The sequence below is a fragment of the Tiliqua scincoides genome, chromosome 3 (assembly GCF_035046505.1).
Source record: "Tiliqua scincoides isolate rTilSci1 chromosome 3, rTilSci1.hap2, whole genome shotgun sequence".
NCBI lineage: Eukaryota > Metazoa > Chordata > Lepidosauria > Squamata > Scincidae > Tiliqua > Tiliqua scincoides.
The window spans coordinates 139,801,309-139,821,116 of NC_089823.1; the positions used below are offsets into that span (position 1 = coordinate 139,801,309).

The window sequence follows — 19,808 nt, forward strand, 5'->3', positions numbered from 1 at the left end:
AATTACAATTCCATCTAATTTATTTCATATATTTACCACTTTAATTTTCAAGATACTTATATTCCAAATTCCCTTTTCATCCACTTTATTTTAATCCTTGTCAGAGTTTTGTTAATTTAGTTTAATCCTTGTCAGAGTTTTGTTAAAAGGCATTGTAGTTAAGAAGGGACTGTGCTCTGCACAAATATGCAGCCTGCACAAATATGCAGGCTGTAGGTTGCTTGCCCTTTTCACAGAGTCCTATGAAGACAGATGGCTAAAACCCTAACAAGAGACTCCCAGATGAATGTTGCCAAGCTGTATTCCAGGTTATAGGTGACAACTGTTTTCTCATATTTAAACAAAACCTGCTATGTACACAAGCAGAAATGAAGCCTACCTGGGAGAGAGCAAGTAAGTTTTCTAACTGCAGGGAATTTTTAGCATTCTAATGGTCCTGTCCGCCACTTTCAATCTGATGTGATCCTGAAGTGTGTTGCATGGAACTGTTGTGTGAATAGCACTTCACACAAATAGCACTTCCACATGAGCGCTACCCAGTCCCACACCTGGTGGCTCTGTGTGGTCCCAATGCACTCACTTGGTGACTATCATCAAGTGTAAATTGGCCTCAGTTAATGAAGGGACCAGAAGTATTGATGCATATGGCACATATCTAATCTACATGGATTAGTAGGGGACATATAGTGAACTTTGTCTAAATGTTGTCTGGCATATCTATATTACAAATATATGTAAGCTTTATGCCAATTTGACCATCATGAGTTCTACTTCCCTCCCCAGCTGTAGCTCAGGGACATGCTGTGCGAAGGAAGCAGGTGAGGCAGAACTTGCCCCATCACAGTCCATGGAAAAGCACTTCAGCTGCCCTGCCTGCTTACACCTGAGGAGGATCTCCTTACACCGGAGAAAGCAGGTTTAAGGAGACCCTTCTTGGGAGTAAGGAGAACCTCCTTGGGGGAAAAGCAGCTGCGGTGCTTTTCCACAGACGAAGAGGCAGTTTTGCCTCACCTGCTACCCCCTCACTGCATGTCCCTGCTGTAGTTTGGTGCTGAGTATTCTCTGTAAGACATTTCTAAGTCCTCTTACAGATCTATAGCTTCCAGAGTTCCCTGGGGAAAGAGGAATTGCATGTTGAACCAGTTTACGTCTGTGGTGGATGTGCCTTCTGCTTGAAATCAATAATTTCTGTGTATATCACGAAAGTGTGTGTGGTTTTCAGTTCTGCGTGTGTGACTCAAACACAGCCGACACTTGCTATTTTCCCTTTGGCTTTTCAAGCTGCCAAGGAGTATAATCACTGTAATGTGATTTAGGGTGAGATCCAAAAATAACTTCTGTTCAGTGTAAAGGAGGACTCGACCCCCAAATACAAAGTAGTATTAAAAGGACTTTAGAAGAGTGAGACATGTTTTTCTACCCCATTTTAGCACTGATGACTGGCATTTAAAAAAAAAAGAAAGAAAACTAGCTTATCAGGCATGATAAGAAAAATATATGGAGCAAACCAAGCCAAAAGCTTAAACTTTGGGGGTGAAAATTATGCCTCATTTAGTTTTCAAAAGCTGACAAGAATTTGGGGGAAGAAAAAAACCAGACATGAACCTTTAGAGCAACTTAAAATGACACAAAAGGAGATTTGGTGCACTGAAAGAGGAAAGAGCGAAGTGGATTCCTATAGTGCCTAAACTAGTTGCTAAGAGACATGCTCAATTAAAGGAGCAGGGCTGGGGGAGAACGAGTAAAAGACTAAAATAGGAACTGTTTCTTAAAGACCAGGAATGCAGTATATCTTCTGGGGAAGAAGGGAAAATAGTTTTCCTTTCAGCTCATACGGGAACATGTCATCTGGAACGTTTTGTTTGTTTGAATATTTTCTGCAATGTTTGCTTGCAATGGGCATGGAGGGTTGTAGTTAAGAACATTCCATTCCTAACCTCCAGAAAGCGGCTGTCTTGTAAGCGCACATATTTCCCTGTGCACCAAACAAACCTCTGTATGCAAACAAGCCTCCCAGGAGCTGCACGAAGCTCTTTCCTTTCCCACTAACCTCTCTTGCCACTTTCCTGCTACTCTCTAGCACAACTTGTGCTGCTCTAAAAGGAACTTTCTGTGTAATTTCTTCCTTTGTCTGTCTGGAAAGTTACTGTGATTTACACTTGGGAGATCCTGGTGAGACACCTTTGTGGCTGTGTGTGGGGAAATGTTAGGGGTTGGGGATAGAGGTCTTTTCCCCAATGGTATGGTAACCTGGCACCCAGTGATTCTGAGAATGTGTCCTGATCAGCAGTTTTTCTGTACAGTATGCTACAGAAAAATCACTTGCCACTTGGCCAGAATTTTGCTGGCTAGGCCAGAATTTCATCATACGTCTTGGCTGCCAAAACAGAAAGATGTGAAACCAGAAAAAGTGCAGTATTTTAAGTGTGGATGTTTTCATTTGTATAAGTAGAATGGGTTGACCAAAGTATTAATCTCCAGTGCACAGAAAGGGCAAAGACTTTGACTACATATTTGTTCTAATTTGTGTGACTTTGGGCGCAATCCTACCCTGCGATGGAATAGGCAAGCCAGGAGGCTTGCGCTGTATCAAGCGCAGGATAGGGGCCAAAAGCAGCTCGGCCAGAGGCAAGGGGAAACTTTTCCCCTTACCTCTGGGAAAGGCACCCTTTCACCTATGGGTCTCCTCGAACTTGCGCCACCTCTTGAGGAGAGCAGAGCAGTTTGAAGCCCCTCCCCGCTTACCCCAGCCCGACTGGGCCGACGCAAGACTCAGTGCGTCTGTCAGAGCAGAGGCTTGTTCCAGCCTAGCCAACTCCTGAGGAGGTGCAAACGTGCATTATGGCACAATTGCAACCCTTCTGGGCTGGCGCAAGGGACTTGTGCTGGCCCAAGTCAAGGCCTGGATTGCGCCCTTTGCTGCTTCAGTATGGAACAACTAAGCGAGTTTTCAAGATGGCAAATGAAAGGTAAGGTGCCAGCTTGTGCAACAGTTTAGGAAAAGTCTGTAGCTGTAGTGGCCCTATGGCAGCTGTTCGCATTGGCCTTGTGCCTAGGACAGCACATTCAGCTATGAAATACAACAGGCAGGGAAGAAGACAACTGGGGATATCTAACAATGGATAGCAGCAGGGGCCTGTCTTGTTTGGGTATGTGTGTGTTTTACAGTGCTTGTATAGGTCCATCAGAATTCTTAATTACTGTAGTTTCATAGCTGGTTCTAGGGAGGAAGGAGTTAGAACTAAGAGCCTGTCCTGGGTATAGAAATGACTAGCGGTGGCACCAGACATTGTAGAAATGATATGGAATTGTGCATGGTGGCATATTTAGGCAGAACAATCCAAACGCCATGTTCCGCTGGTGCAGCCTCCCTGCACCAGCTCTTGAGTGTTGCAAATGTGCCATAAGGTACATTTGTGTGGACCCAAGAGCCGGCTGGACTAGTGCAGAGGCCTGCACTGTCTCAGCTGGGCTGGATCACAATCCTACACTGGATAGAGCAAGAAGGTTTGTGCTAGGCTGCATGGGGAATGGAGAGGGTGGAACGGAGGCAGGGATGGGGCATTTCTGGGCAGAGGGAGGGTGGAATGGAAGGAGAATTGGGACTGGGATTGTGGGATTGGCAGCAGCAGGGCATGCTGTATCCTAACCCCCTGGCTGACCAGCCCAGCTATATATGGGGCTCTCCAGATTTATGCTAGCTAAATAGCTGGAGCAGATCCGAGTAGCTCTATAGGGCAGGATGGAGTGTTACATAGGGTAAAGGGAAAAATATCCCCTTACCCCCGAGGTGACCTCCAGCCTGATCCTAACCTGCACTGGATACAGTGCAGGCCGCTGTACTAGCACGGGTTCAGATTGTACTGTTAATAGCTATAAAAGTTGGCACATATGTCTGGTTGGCACTGATGAACAGAATTCAGAATTCTGGAGCTAGGAATTATCTTCCTTTTTTCTATAAGAGACATTTTTAAAAACAAGAATGGCACCTTTGAAGTGTGGCCACTCTACACATGTTTTGAAATACTCTGATCTTGGGTTACTTTCTCAAAAAAAAAAAAAAAATGACTAGACAGTAGTATAGAATAGATATGGTCCGCTGAGTATCTTGAAAGAAAGAACAAACTGTGCCTGTTGTGCTCTCTGTAGTTAAAAGCTCAGGAAATGATAGAGCAAATGAATTTAGGAGCATCAAACTGATGGGTTACCTTCTGGGATTTACAGATCCTTGGGAACTGCCTGACTGCCAAGCGCAATGCAATTATAGCTAAGCATAATTTGTTTTGTAGGCTGGTAGAATTCTAAGAACTTTTTCTCGTTTACATCACAAAAGCTGAGCATTTCTTACATTCTACTGCTTCCAAATTTGGGTTATCAAATGTGATTGTGGGAGGGGGAGGAGGAGGAAGAGAAGGAAGAGAATGGCTTAAGAGGATAGGATTTTAAAGCGTGACGTAGCTTGATCCTAAAATAAAGGGCCTGTGCTGATTTGGGATACACAAATGCTTGCATTACCAGATGATTATTTTTTGTCCCTGTCTGCAAGGAACAGGTGCTATTTTAAATTATCTTTAATACTCAGAGTAGTATGCAAAGCAAAATACTTAAGCCACTGATAAGTCCATCCCAGTGCGTGAGTTCGTATTTTAGATGAAAATACACTCACTTATTTTAAGGAATATGAGATTAGCTCCTAATTGTGCAAATAGAATGAACAAATCACTCTGATGAAGTCAAGTGGCTGGCATGTTTCATTAAACAATTTTGGAAGCTTCAATATGTGTACTTTCCTACCACCAGAAAAGTGCATTCAAAAAATAAAATTAGAAGCAACAGATTGCAAATGTACATGCGATCTAAATCTTGCTCTCTAATATTATTTACCTGTCCCATTTGTATCTTGACTTTCCTCCAAATAACTTACAGTGAAATCCTAACTCGTGCTGGAAACAGGCAGACCAGAGAGCCTGCGCTGTTCCAGCTCAAGTTTCAGTGGCTTAGTGGCTCATCCCGGGACAAGAGGAATCACCGGGGAGAGCCACTGCAGCCCCAATGGGGCTACTTAGATCTGCGCCACCTCCAGGGCTAGCGTAAATCTGGGCAGCCCAGGCTGCCCAGGAACGAGGTTAGGATCCAGCATAACAACCGGATCCTGACCCTGCCTCCTGCTACCCGCCCACCGCGGGACTGCCCCCCCGCCCGCCCTCCCCCACCCCAAAACGCCTGCCCCCCGCCCCCACCCTCCCCACGCCCCCACAGACCCCTGCACCGGCTGAACTTGGCCAGCACAAACTCACTGTCCCTGGGACCTGTGACAGCGCAGCTAGGAATATGACTGCCTAACTGCCTCCAGGGTGGCATGAAAGTGCTTTACAGCACTTTCACAACACCCCTGGGCTGGCAGAAGGGACTTACGCCAGCCTAACTACTAGTTAGGATTGTACCCTTAGTGTAATGTAATTTAGGGCGCAATCCTAACCCCTTATGTCAGTGCTTTCCAGCACTGACATAAAGGCAATGCAGCTCTGGGAACAAACACTCTGAGGAGGCCTCCGTGAGTGACACCCAACTGCAGGATGCAGCACATGTCCCATTGGCACTGCTAAGCCAGTGCTGGAAAGCACTGACATAAGGGGTTAGGATTATGGGGTTAGAGCCCAATCCTATCCAATGTTCCAGGGCTGATGCAGGTTGCAATGCAGCCCTGGTTCCTTTACCTTGAAGAGGCCTCCATGATTGCTCTGTACACACACACACACACACACACACACACACACACACCCCAATAGGATGCATTGTATGCCCCATTGGCATGTCTGTATCAGCTCTGGAAAGTTGCATAGTTGGCCCTTATCTTCTCAACAACTCTGTGAAATAGGTTAGTGCCTTAACTAAGGATAATCACAGCACAATTCCATACATGTCTACATAGAAGTAAGTTATGAGTTCTCCCATTGCGTTCAATGGAACCTACTCCCAGGTAAGTGTGTATAGGGTTGCTGACTCATTGAGCTTCATGACGATGGGAGGACTTGAACCCAGGATTCCCCAGTCCATATCCAATTTTATAACCTTCAACATTAAAATGTAGTCTATACCAGCAAAGTTAGCTCTGATCATCCAAGCAAGAAAACAATCATCAAATAACATGCAAACATAACCAAACAAAATAACATAGGATCTAGCCACACTGCAAACTTAGGTTGGTTTTCTACTAGTTTTCCTGACGTATCATCTTGGAAAGAATTCTGGGAATTGTCATTTGAAAGTGCTAGAGATCCCCCCTCAGGATAGTTCCCAAGGCTCCCTGAAAAGTGCTAATCAACCAATCTAAGTCAGTAGTTTAGATACGTGTAGAATGTTCCCATGTAAGAAACAGCATTAAAACAAAAAAGAAAAACTCTCTTCCAAAGTAGGACATTATTTTGCTGTCTACTAATACCATGAATGAAAGGGAGGAGACTCACTTGGGCATGAATTCAGGACTCCCCTAGCAACTGCTCTTGCCTCCAAGGCCCTTCGTTTTGAAAAACCACAAGCATGACTACAACCATCTACTTACATCTGGATAATAGTCTGTGGTAGGTACCAGGCGATCAATCAGGGCCTCCAGTGATCCAGAGACAAGATTCCCATCCTGATAAACGGGATCTCCACTCCTCTCTCCTGTATCTGGTTGCACCTGCCCACTACATCCAGAACCAAGCATGCTGGAAAATATTGGTGTCTGGGGCATAGTTTCCTGCAAAAGTGGAGGAAAAAAATAAAAGCAACATGGCCCATTTAGAATGAAGTTCTGGAACTTCAGCTTTCACAAATGTGCATGACTGCTTCAATTTTGTTAAAAAAAACACATTAACAAATCTTCACAATCAGACACTTCACAATCTTACATTGGGTGCTGCCTGCTTTTGGCTCTCAAATAAAAGATATGGAAACAACTGCCATAATACTCTAGGAGAAAGTCTTACAGAAGACCAAACCAAACATATTTTTAATTAACATTTCTCTATACCACTTTCCTGTCATCAGCAACAACCAAGATGGTGTTCAACAACCCCCCCCCCCCCACAATAATCACAGTTGTGCATAAGGGTGTCAAAAATACCACTATTAAGATCAAGCAGCTAAAAATTAAAGTTACAATTTACACATTAAAAGCTCATAATGCAGCACTCTTCTGCCAAGCTTTTGATTTGGGCTGATGTACATCAGTTGTCAGACTTCACATAGAAAGGAGGACCAGAGAGACAATGACACTACTCCAGGCCATTACTGTCCAAACCTCCCAAGGATAGGGCATGGGAAGTACAGCATCTTCTATCGGTCTTAAGGAGCAGGGAGGTTTCATGTGAGAGAAAGTGGCTCCAGAAGCACTGGGCTCTGCAAAGAATTTCTCAGATGGACGCTTTAAACCCATTCAGCATGTCTCCTCTGCTTGATCTGGTTTGCAGTTTGACAGCCACATGCCTGATTTGCCTTGTACTCCATGGACAGTCCTAGAGGCGACCAAAGACCTGTCTGCAGTGGGCCTGCCACATCATCATCCAGAGAGAAGGCCTTCTGATGAGACAGTTGGCTTTTGGAACACAGAAGGTCCCGTTGCCAGGGTGAAACCAGAACAGAATATGGGTGGAAGGAGCCAGTTGAGGAAAGAGAACAGCCATCAAAAGGATGCTGAATCTGTTGGTACCAAGGCGGCATCAAGGAACCATCCTGGAATAGGAGTGTCACATTGTCCGGACTGACTGCTTGTCTAACCACTTGACTGTGTTCCATTGTGGTGAGTGCAAACACAACCTTATATGCAGATACTTCCATGTTTTCATCTCACCTCACTGAAGACTGATAGAACTGCTATTACATTTCCCCTGTTGTATTTCCCCTATAGTAAGATACTGGAAGATACTTGCAGTTAATTGAATTGTTCCAGCTCTCTCTCTCTCTCCCCCCCCCACTTCTCTTCCACCTATCAACTTAAAATATGTGCAGTCAGCAACTGCAATACGTGTGACTGCAAAACAAATTTACATGGGAAGCAAAAACAATTAAGCTGCTGTGGTTTGCTAAGCTACCAGCTACTACTAAATGTGAATGTCAAAGTGATTATGTGTCAGCCCCTCCATATAACTTTCTCAATAGCTTGTGTTTACTACCTTGAGTTTTCAAGGCTGCCAAGCTGATGAGTCTTCTCAGCAGCTACTCCTTGTATAGACATGGTTCAGATTTTATTTTATTATGATATTTATATACCATCTTTCTCAACAGACTCAAGATGATATTGTTTCTTTCCCCCCTTTTTAAAAAAAAGAATTTATATCAATCTGCATATTTACACAAAGAAAGCAAAAATATGTCGGTATAAAATACTATACATAAATCAAAATGGCATTGCAATATCTGGATTCTATATGGATTTGCCAGACCATGTTGAGATGGTCATCTGTTCATTTTCCATGAATACCTATATGTCTGATATGTACCCTATAGAGTCTTTGAGACAGTATTTTTTTATTTAAGCTATTTCTATTCCATCCTTCCACAGTACAAGTCCAGTGCAAGACAGCTAACAGTCAAAATATTAAAACTATAATTTTAAAAAAATCAACTCACATTAAAAGCAGCTGTAAAAGCACACAATGTACTGTATTTTTTGCTCCATAAGATGCACTTTTTCCCCCCCAAAAAGTGGGGGGAAAAGTGTGTGCGTCTTATGGAGCGAATACTGCAAAACAAACAAACAAACAAACAAAAAACTCCGCCCCAGCCCTGGCCCCACCCCCTGCCCACTCGCTCTGCTCTGCTTCCCCGGGCAGTCAGAGGCTACTCAGAAGTAAGTCTGAGTCACTGGGGCTCACTCCCAGGAAAGCGTGGGTGGGGTGGCAGTCTTGCTGCCCAATCCTGTGCATGCCTACTCTGAAGTAAGTCCCATTAGAGTCAGGGGGGCTTACTCCCAGGAAAGCCTCTCTCCCCCCCAAAGCCTGGAGCATCACAGCCTCTCTTTCCCCCCCACCCCAAGCCTGGAGCATCACAACTTCTCTGCAACACAAACACTTTCCCCCTCTCTCACACACACAGGCTGCCCCCTTCTCTTACACACACAGATGCTCTGCCCCCCCCCACACTCACACAACAGGGGAGGGGCGCTTTCACTCACCTCATCCAGCATCTGAATGTAAGCCCCCCCCCCCCATCACAAAGAAAAAACTGTCTCCTTGGTCAGAATGCCAGTGTTTGCTTATTGCACAAGCCCCAGGTACGGCTTGGTTCTCACCATAAATCCAGAGGTTTGTTGTGTCTTGAGAATTCAAGTTGTGGTTGGACTTTCCACTTGTTCATTTGTATTGGAATCACAGAAGAACTGGCGAGGAGGTAGATGTGGTGTCAGCAGTGGCCCCTTTAAGGGTAAGGCCTGGGCATCCAGCAGAGTGTGCTGCACAGCTGCAGCCACTGGAAGGCAATAGGGCCCTCAGGGATATAAGGAGTACCTGAGGCAAAAAGGGTTTGTGGGTTTTGAAGGAGTGCAGGTTGGAGGTAGGAGAGGAGACTGATTGGGTTTGTTGAATTTGGAATCTGACTGTGGATTGTGACTGGACTTGGATACCCTGATGGATTTGACTGACCTTGGACTGTAATTTGGCTTATTGGTTCTGGACTCTGATTTGGCAACTCTGATTGATGAGACTGATTTACTTGGTATCTGTGGACTGGAACTGGACTCACTTTTGCTTGCTGCACTGGTGAGTTGCACAAGGGGGACTGATCAGCCTTAAGCAGGCACAAGGCCCAGTGGATTGGGATTTGGCAGAACATCATTGTAGCAGAAAGATAATGTGACCCCCTATTTGTGTGCACCTGCTTTTGTGAGCTTCATAAATTCTGACTCTAGCGATAATGAGTTCTTGGGGGTTCCAACAAACTAGAGTACTCAAACCTTTAAGTCTCTCCATCTGTTAATGACAGTGATACTGGTTCTTAATGCCACTGTTGACTGCTGTTCACTTTACATGGTTCAAATGTTATTCTGTTATAGTCTATTAAATATTTTATTACACTATTTGGTTCAGAATATTTTTTCCCCTGTTTTCCTCCTCTAAAAACTAGGTGCGTCTTATGGTCAGGTGCGTCTTATGGAGCGAAAAATACGGTACCTGATATAATGATCTGAAGGCTTGAGGACCAAAAATGTCTTTAAACTACTTTTAAAAGTTGCAAGAGATGGAACCTTCCAGTAGTGCCTGGGCCAAGAATCACTGGTGTAGCTAGGGGGGCGGCGCACTAAGTTTTGCAGGGAGCATCCCTGCAGCATGCAAGCAGCTCTTCTCCTTCCCCTTGGGTGCCATTCGCCTCCATTCCCACCCCTGCCTAAATGGCTCCAAAGGGGAGGGGAGGGGCCAATTCTACGCTGCAGGGAGGCTCCCTGCAAAACCTAATACGCTGCCCCCCCTCTAGCTACACCAGTGCCAAGAATTCTACAGGTGGGGCACCACCCCTGAAAAAGTCCTTGTCTTTGGTACCCACCAAACAAGCCTCTGGTCACGGTGGATCCAGAGAGCAGAGCTTCAGCTGCTGATCTTATAGGGCTCGGGCAGATCTATGTTGGAGTAGGTGGCTCCTGCGGTAACCTGGCCCCAGGCTGTTTAGACCTGTACTGCTGCTGTTAATTAGGGATCCTACTGCACTGTTTCTCTCCTGGATATATGGATACTGGTGGCCTGTGGCCCAAGTTACGTCTTTTTTACTTCCAGTCAATATGTGACCATCTTTCCTAGTTGTAGGTACAACCCACTTTCCCTTTCAGCTTTGTTTCCCTTGCAGTCTCCTCTCATGGCCTTCTCTTTCCTTCTCCTTTGGACCACTCTCTTTTCCAAGTCTCCGGTCTTAGCCTCCTGCCTTCTTTACCTCCCTGGTGCTGCTTTCTCTGTCCTTCTCTGCTGCTTGATTTGGTCTTCTGTAGACTTGATTGATTGATTGATTGGATTAGTAATCCACCTTTCTCCCTGAAAGGCACCCAACTCTAACCTGCCTTTTTGATCTTAAGAGACTTCAGCCAGGCAGAGGCATCTTCATTACCACAAAATCCCTCATTAAAATATAAATTGTGAGTGTGTCCCATGCTGGGTTCTGCAATATCCCACAATGCCGGAAGATCTTAAGACATGACCTCTAGTAGGAACTGAAGCTGTTGCACAGTCATTTGGTTTGCCATATGGTTGGTTGGCAACCTTCAGTCTCGAAAGACTATGGTATAAGCCTACAGCACCCAGTATTCCCAGGCGGTCTCCCATCCAAGTACTAACCAGGCCTGACCCTGCTTAGCTTCCAAGATCAGACGAGATTGGGCATGTGCAGGGTAACAGTTGCTGCATATGCAATTGTTATACACATGCAGAATCCCATCTGTCATGCAGCTGCAGCAGAATTTGTAATGGGCTGCACATTGGCCCTTACCCCACACAACCCTTTCGTGCAAGTTTGAACAACTTATTTATGACAGACGCACATGTACACACCCCTCCTGGTGATGAGAATTCACTGGTGTCTGTTGCAAAATGTCAATTTCAAGTCATCTTTTAGGCAGCAACAATTATCTTTATCTTAACATTATTCTTCATTTTCTGCCACCCCATGTTCTGGTCAACCCTATCCAACAAGTGGTACAGGTGATTCCCGGTGGTGCCAAAATTCAAGAGGTGCTGGTTACTGTAGAAAACCCTGAAAGGGGTAATAAAATTGCTTCCTGTACTTTAGGACAAAGGATCAGGGACAAGGGTATTCTTTGTGATTTCCCCCATTGCAACCTCTTTCCTTTACTCCTTGCACCTATGAATTGGGGGATGAAGCTGCAGCCATGGGACAATAAACATGGGGTAGATTCCTATCACTTCCACTGCTGGGAGCTCACTCTGCAGACTAATTAAATTTCACTAAGGGCGCAATCCTAACCCCTTACGTCAGTGCTTTCCAACACTGGCATAGCGGTGCCAATGGGACGTGTGCTGCACCTGCAGTTGGGTGTCACTCACGGAGGCCTCCTCAATGTAAGGGAATGTTTGTTCCCTTACCTTGGAGCTTCATTGCCCTTATGTCAGTGCTGGAAAGCAATGACATAAGGGGTTAGGATTACACCCTAAGTGTAGTAATATAGCCACCTCTGCTTTGCTCTATAAGCTGACTTTTAAGGAAGCCTCTAGCAAAAACCAGTTGTAAAATTTACGTAGGCATTTGAGAGCTTGTCCAAGTTAGCGCCACCATCACCCCAATGCAGCCACTTTAAACATAAATACAATAAAATATCCTGGCAGATCATTTGGTCATACAGAGAATCCTGCAACAGCTGTTTACAAGTTAGAATATGGAAGGCCCCTAATAGTAAACAGCAGCATCCCTCCCATAGTTTAAGCCACTGTTTGTCATTTAAATGCTTTGAAGTGACTCATGTGGATCAGAATAGGAGACAAAATGTACAGCATCTAATTGGCATCTAATTGAGAAATGAGACATGGTGATTCTATGCAAAAGTGCTTCCTTGGTAATGTTCCATGGTATTTCACAAATTTAGTCACAAGGTATCGTTGTAGGAGCGCATGACAGCTTGACAAACAGGCTGTTCCTTTGAGAGGGCGGGAGAGACATAGAAGTACCTCTGTTTATTATGCAAGTTGTCTCTGAGTTTGCTCTTTCCTTTTAAGGTAGATGGCAATGCTTTTTAATTAGCCACTAATGCACAGTACATACTGTCAGGCTTTTAATCTAGGTGCATGCCAAAATTGCAGATTAAGGAAGGGGGAAGACCTTAACCACTTTTTCCTATCATTCGTACTGGAGCTCGGAGCCAACCAATGACATTTTAGCAGTAAAATTAATACAGGCAAATGGGAAGTCATTCCCCACATAGCATGTAATTCACTGCTGCAAGCTGTGGTGACAGCTACTAGCTTAGCAATGTTTTTGTTTTAAAGAGATATTGGACAAATTAAAAAAAATGTCTGTCAGGAACTCTATGATAGTTAAATGCAAACATATATTAAGAAGCATTAGATAGTGGGGTGGACTGTTGCCTTCATGCCCTGTGAATGATGCAGTGGCATCAAGCTCAGTGCAGGCACCAGGTTGCTGGTGGGGTGTCCGGGGGCAAAGACCTGTACTGGACTTCCCCATTGCATCACCACTGCCCCCTGATGGTGAATTGGGCACTACCACTGCTACCAGTTTTGGGGGTTCAAGGGTCAGCCTGGCCAGGTGGGCTCTTGGATGGATATGAACCCTCAATCAGTGCCTTATGGCTGACCTTTGACGCCACAGAATTGAAAGTGATCCACAAGGTCATCTAGTTCGACCCCTTGCCTTCACAGGAAATCCTCTTAGAGCATCTCCAGCAGGTGCCTTTTGGGCCTCTGCTCGAAGATGTCCAGTGAGGGAGAATTCACCAGCTCCCTCGGCAATCTGTTCCATTGCCAAACCACCCTTACTGCCAAGAATTTCTTCCTAGTGTCCAACCAGAATCTCCTTTCTTGCAGTTTGTATTCATTGAATCTAGTTCTACTCTCAGGCAGTTGAGACACACAGATTTGTTCCTTCTTCCTTATGACACCCCTTCAGGTATTTGAAGAGCTCTGTCATATCCCTTTCAACCTTCTCTTCTCCAGGCTGAACATACCAAGTTCCCTCAACCTTTCCTCACAGGGCTTGTTCTCCTGCCCTCTGATCATCCTATTAAGGTCTTTATGCTCCTAGAAGTTCTATTTTATAACTGCTGCTTCATTTTTTTTTGTTCCTCTTTATCGGAGAATGATTTGAAAAAAAATTCCTTTGCTGTGGTCTAAGCTTTAAATTTTTGATGTGTTAGGACAAGAGAACTGTGCTGATTATACAACCAGGAAGACTGTGTGTAAAGGGCAGAGGGTAAGAATGGAGTTATGGCTGCTGGCACTGCTTCTCAATGGCATTCATAACTTCTAGAAGAGCCTACACATACAAATTACATGCATACAAAAATGAGGGCCATTGATGTGTACAAATCATTGATTGTGCAAATCATATGGGCACAAGCTCTTTCAAAAGTTGTGCTGACTGTGCATGGGGAGGGGCAGCGGGCATGATCCTGCGCTGCCCACGCATGTTCAGCCCATCCAGTAGTAATTAGTCCTACAGTTAAGTGCAAGATCTCAGAACCTGTTGCAGAGGGTGCTCATTCCAATTGTCAGTTACAAAAAAAATGTTCCTGGAATCACATGAGTCATTGGGAAGTGTCAATGCATTTGCTTGCTTCCTGTGATTGCATATGGCCATGAAGTTAAACCTCCTCTGAACCCATTTATACCCCAATAGATATATTGTGGCAGTGAAGTCATTTCTTTTTCCTCCTCATAGTCTTTCAGATATCTCTCTCTTTAGGAAAAACATCCCAGAATTCCCTGTAAAATCCCAAATGAGAGAACCAATTGAGTAGCATAAAAATAGTATAAGTTGTTTTGCTTTAAGGTGCACCAGCAATTGTGGTTTTCCCTTTATCATTCAAGTATGGTGTTAATTATCAAATTATTATCCCACCCTGTTTCCAGGGAACTCTGGAAAGTTTATGTAAAGTTACCCCAATTTTTTTCTCATCTTCTTTGAGGCAGTGACTTGCTGAGGGCCCACCTTCATGATTGACAACAGGTTCAAACCTGGACTTTTCAGTTGCAACATGCCATCCACTGCACCACATTAGCTGCCAAGACAATGGTTTCAAAGCTTCCAGCAATTGTAACTGCATGTAGTGTTTATCAACGTATATGGTACTTTACAGAGAAACAAAGGGGGAAATGGCATTTCCCTGCCGCCAAGGACTCACAATCTACATGTCATGAGTGAGTGAGCAGGTATCATAGGAAACACAAAGGTGCCACTACTCTGTGTAGTTCATGCTGATATACACCTGGTATAACACAATGTGCTCTATGACATCACGGTGCGGTGCATTCCCCCTTCCACCTCGTATCATTGGCTGGCAGGCCCAGAGAAACACACAGCACAATGACATCAAGTCATGCTTTGGTGTTATATTAAAAACTGCTGGAAAGAAGGAGACTTGGAATGGTGACACCTTTATGGCTGCAATCCTAACCACACTTTCCTGAGAGTTAGTCCCATTGAACAAAATAAGACTTACTTCTGAGTAGACCTGGTTAGGATTCTGCCCTATCTCTCTGGTATTATATTGTTCCCATATATGTCAACAGAGTGGAGCCAGGATGTTTAAAATCCTCACATGCTTTCCCGTGTCAAGGCTAAAAGTCACCTAGCCGTGTTATGTCTGTCTTTTGGTAAACACCGGAGCAGAGCTCAAAGAATACAATTGCCGCTACCTTATTTCTAGATAAAACAATTCAAGTTACTTCTACCAGCAGTCTCCAAGGCTCGGGTACTCTGAAGCTGGTCCAATTATATTCCCACGACAGCAGCCCAATGCTAAACCAAACCACAGTGCACATTTCTGAACCTGTAATCACAAGCTGACTTTGACAGAATCCCGCGAAGAAAGCTTTGAGTACATGAGCCACTATTTTTCCAAAAGGGAACAAAAACCTTAAACTATATCATGAACGACGCCTGAATCTTGGTTGTCATGTGTTACATGTGACATGATTCCAGCTCAACAGAGAAGTCCCAGCCTCGCTGAAATGAACTGTGTCCAGAAAGTGACGTTTCTACTTTGTTTTGGTCCGAGTGTCAAGAAGTAGAAGCACCCCCAGCAAATTCCATAATAGAAAAATAATGAAAAATCTTTCTTACCCTCATTCTTTTCTGTAGTATGTACATAAGCTTGTGGTGTGGTGGAGATCCGGGAGGCTTTCTAGAACATGCAATAGTAACCCTTTTAGCCAGGCATTGCCGTTCCAGCCTGAGAGGAGGAAAAGAGAAAGCTCTCTCTGGCTTCAGCTCCTCTTCCCGCCAGCTCAGATCTGAAAAACAGCTCCACTTCATCTGGGCAAAACCAGAAAGGCTGCAGGCTTCCCAGACTGCTTCTGACGTCAGCTGCTGGCTCAGCATGCTGTTGGCTGAGAGGAAGCTTGTCTGATTCAAAAGGAGCACTGGTGGAGTTTACTACAGCTGCCTTTTGTGTGCACTGTGTGCCAGCTTTGAAAGGAAAAGCCCACCCTCTGCTTTCCTTTCTGAACAGCTTTGCAACAGGTTGGCCTGCTGGAAGTACGATTCCCTCTTTTCATCTTCGCTTCCTCAGAAATCAAAGTGCCGGGCACCAGAGATGACTAACTCATTAAATTGCTGGGAGTGTTTTTGTTTTCCTGCTTTTAATTTAGTCAAAGGAAGGGATGGTGCTGGGGCATCTTCAGTATTTTTCTGGGGGGGGGGGGATCCATTTCCTAGCCAGTTCCTTTCGAATGAACTCCATTGCTCCAAATTGTTCTTTGTTGTTTTCAGCAATGACGCTGTGAGCTATTTCTCGAAACAGACACCCCATAGATAACAGTGTGTTTCACGTGGGTAGCTTGCTTGTGCCTACAACGAACATGATGATGGTTGGTTTATATAACACCACCAGAGTGCATGGCCCTTTCTAGATGTGCCTAAGTAGAAAAACCCAGACAAGTCAAACCCGCAAAGAGTCTTATATAGATTGAATGAATTGATGGGACAATTCATCAACAAAGCATCATCTACATTGTTAGCATAATGTAATCTAAATCATGGTCAGCGTCACTTCACTTTGGTGCGATGCTGTCGGGGGAAATTTCTCTGTCTTTTAACAATTGAGATCACTAAAGCAGAGTGCTCATCCCCAGTTGAAACCAAGGCAAAGTATGTGCAATGGCTTTTGCTCCCATTCATCCCATTTCCTTTGCCTCCCTTCCTCCCCTTTGTTGTTTCCCACACTGTGTACATTTAGATTGAAAGCTTCTTGGGGTGGAGTTCTTCTTTCCTTGCTTATATATTACTCTGTAAAGTGCTGTGCACATTGAGAAGCAATAATAATAATGATGACTAGATGTGATTATACTGTGGCTGCAATAAGCCCCTTGTTGGCCTGTTCGTTTTTGCCCATCTGTTTACAATGACTAACTGGCCTGTCCATAAATTTCCAGGCTAAAAGGTAGTAACTCTTGGGTGCATGTTTGCACAAGTGATGCTTATTTATTTAAAAGAGGTATGTGTTGCCTTTCCTCTTAAAACCTAAGGTGCCCAACGTGGCTCATTCTTTTGGGACTTGACTTTATTAATGCTGAGAAGGGGATTAAAAATTAGAAGATAATATTTTTAAATGTCGATTTTAGTCTATGTTGATTCTACAGTCCATTTTAAAACACAAGAAATGCAGAATCAATTTAACGATAGAGCAGTGATTTTTCAACCTTTTTCATCTCATAGTACACTGACAAGGCACTAAAATTGTCAATGCACATCAGGTTTTTGACAATTGGCAAGGCACACCATGCTGCCTGTGGGGGGGGGGGCTCACATCCCCATTGACCCTATGAATAAATGATCTTCCCCCAAACTCCTGTGGCACACCTATGGACAGCTTGTGGCACACTAATGTGCCATGGCACAGTGGTTGAAAATGGCTGCTCTAGAGGAAGAATTCCTCCTCTTACTCCCCCCTCTTGTGACCCCTCCCCCACCTTTACTGTAATTTTAGTAACCAGGAGATCACCTTGATGGTTAGTTGTGGGACATGTATCAGGCACTGCTACTATACAAAGTGCAGAATTCCACAGAAGTTAGTCGTGGTTGTCAGCCCAATCCTGTGGGCCCCTTATGACAACAGAAATTCCCTTCCATTCTTGTAACTGCATCAGCGATGCCACAAAAGATGTGCTGCCGTGTGGAGCCCGAGAACCAGTGGCTCCCAGTACTTGCCAGCTGATCACCTGGTCTCCAGCAAGGTGGGGGGTTGGAGAGGAATTCCTGGATGGATGAGGGAGTATCCTGGTGCAAGCATATGCACCATGGTCCTCTCGACAAGCCCTCTTCTCTCCTTGGACCTGCGCCAGTTATATAGGTGTTACGGGTCCGAGGAGACCCATTGGTGATCTAAGGGCCTATGGAGGGGCAAGCTTCCCAATCAGCCCCCCCCCCCCAAGAATACAGCACTGACTGTATTGGTGTGTCTGCATGCTGTAGTGGGGGGGGGAGGATAGGATTAGTCTGTAAAGTCAGTTCAAATCCATAGGAGCTGAGTATACAAGTAAGTCCCATTTTGTTAGTTACATCAATATGAAACCCAATTCCATGTGTGTTTGCTGAGTTCAATGTAGTTTCCTTCCAGGTAGGTGCATCCCTGGATTGTGATCAGAAAATTTTACCCTGAGATAATGAGGTGCCGAAACTATTCCCAGCTATACATTTGTGCAATCCTGTAAAGGCAGGTTAGAGGCAATGCACGGTACTTGTCGTTTGGCTTTTTTTTTCCGGCGCAAGGGCAACAGCATGTCACAATTCCCTTTTCCATTCCGAGCTGGTGTGAAGCTTCTTTAACCAACGGAATTCACCGCACCAACTCCAGGAACCGGAAATAGCTGCATCACTGCCTGTGGCTACGCCAGGCCGTGGCTTTCTGTCCTTGCTTGTAAGAATGTTGTGTACATCTTAGTACACTTTCCGAACCTGTATTGTTGCCATCGTTTGCTGAATACTTGGTGTGTCTGTCCAAAGCAGCTCTGTACAACAACAATGACTAACTTCTCCTCAAGAAACCTTGAAACAAAACTAATTACCGGGAGCGTTTCATCTTGAATGTAAGTGGGTAGTTAAGGACCCAGTGGCATGCCTTCCTCTGTACAAAGGTCACAGCAGTTCAGCTCCCTCCCGGGAAGCTCCAGCAACACTTTTGGCTTTCCTTGTTGATTGATAAGAAACAGAACATTTCTGGCAAGTGAGATTAGGGGGGAAAGAAAGACCTTTACCTCACAAGGCCATTTCCAATATCTTCTCCTTAGCTTAACGCAACCCTTTCTTTTACCATACTTCAGTGTCACAGCTAATCAATTCTGTGTCTTGTGCGGGATCCTAATTTACCTTCCCCCCCCCCAAAAAAAGAACCAGCAGTGAGAGTGAGTTAAGAATGGTTGTGAACCTATAAGACAAATCCTGTGCGAAAGTTTCTGAGCAAAAAAGCATTGGCCATTCTTGTTCAATGTCATGTGATTTTTATCTTTCCCAACCACCAGTATACACTGGGTTCAGTGGCATCGCTAGGGAGATGCGGGGAGGGGGGTGCGGATTGCACCGGGTGATGCGCACAAGGGGGTGACACCACTACTGGCCAAAATTTTTTAAATCTTGGTATTTTTGAATAATACCGTCATGTTATATACCGTTTGATGCATAATGTCATGCAGAATGCAATGAAACAAACCATGTTGAAATATCTTGGTTCTATCAAACGGTATACCACAAAAGCCAGCAGATGTGGGGCAATGGTACATCACCATGCCCACTGGCCAGGGTGTTGCCCTGCATACTGTATGGGAAGAGGTCCAACATGGGGGGGGGGTGATTTGCTGGCCTCCCACACCAGGTGACGCCAACCCAAGTGAAGCCACTGAGTGGGTTTGCTTTCTTTCTTATTTATATATTTAGCAGAGGGATTTATAACCTGCCTTATCAAAAAATGTCTCAAGGCGGCTCATGATCTTATTATATTAAGTAGTAAAACACAGCAACTAAAACCCTAAAGTGGTACAAGATGCAGCCAGTCAAATCATTTGATACAGGAGGGGGTCTTTCTAACCCCCTATGAACTTTCTATGTTCAGCAGGCACAGGGCAAATGAGAAGCTGCTACAAGCAGCTATACTTGGCTTA

General features: G+C 44.7%; 1 protein-coding gene and 1 pseudogene across 1 annotated transcript in view; both read right to left on the reverse strand.

Annotated features, from left to right (window-relative positions):
- RASGEF1A (RasGEF domain family member 1A) overlaps positions 1 to 15,924 on the reverse strand; it is a 49,743-nt gene extending 33,819 nt beyond the window's left edge. The window contains exons 1-2 of the mRNA XM_066619631.1: positions 15,778 to 15,924; positions 6,563 to 6,742 (exon numbers count right to left, since the gene is read on the reverse strand). Of these exons, the coding sequence (XP_066475728.1) occupies positions 6,563 to 6,742; positions 15,778 to 15,804 (207 nt within the window). The 5' untranslated portion in view covers positions 15,805 to 15,924. The remainder of the gene's footprint in view (positions 1 to 6,562; positions 6,743 to 15,777) is intronic.
- LOC136647047 (5S ribosomal RNA) lies at positions 11,252 to 11,371 on the reverse strand (annotated as a pseudogene).
- Positions 15,925 to 19,808: the final 3,884 nt, after the last annotated feature.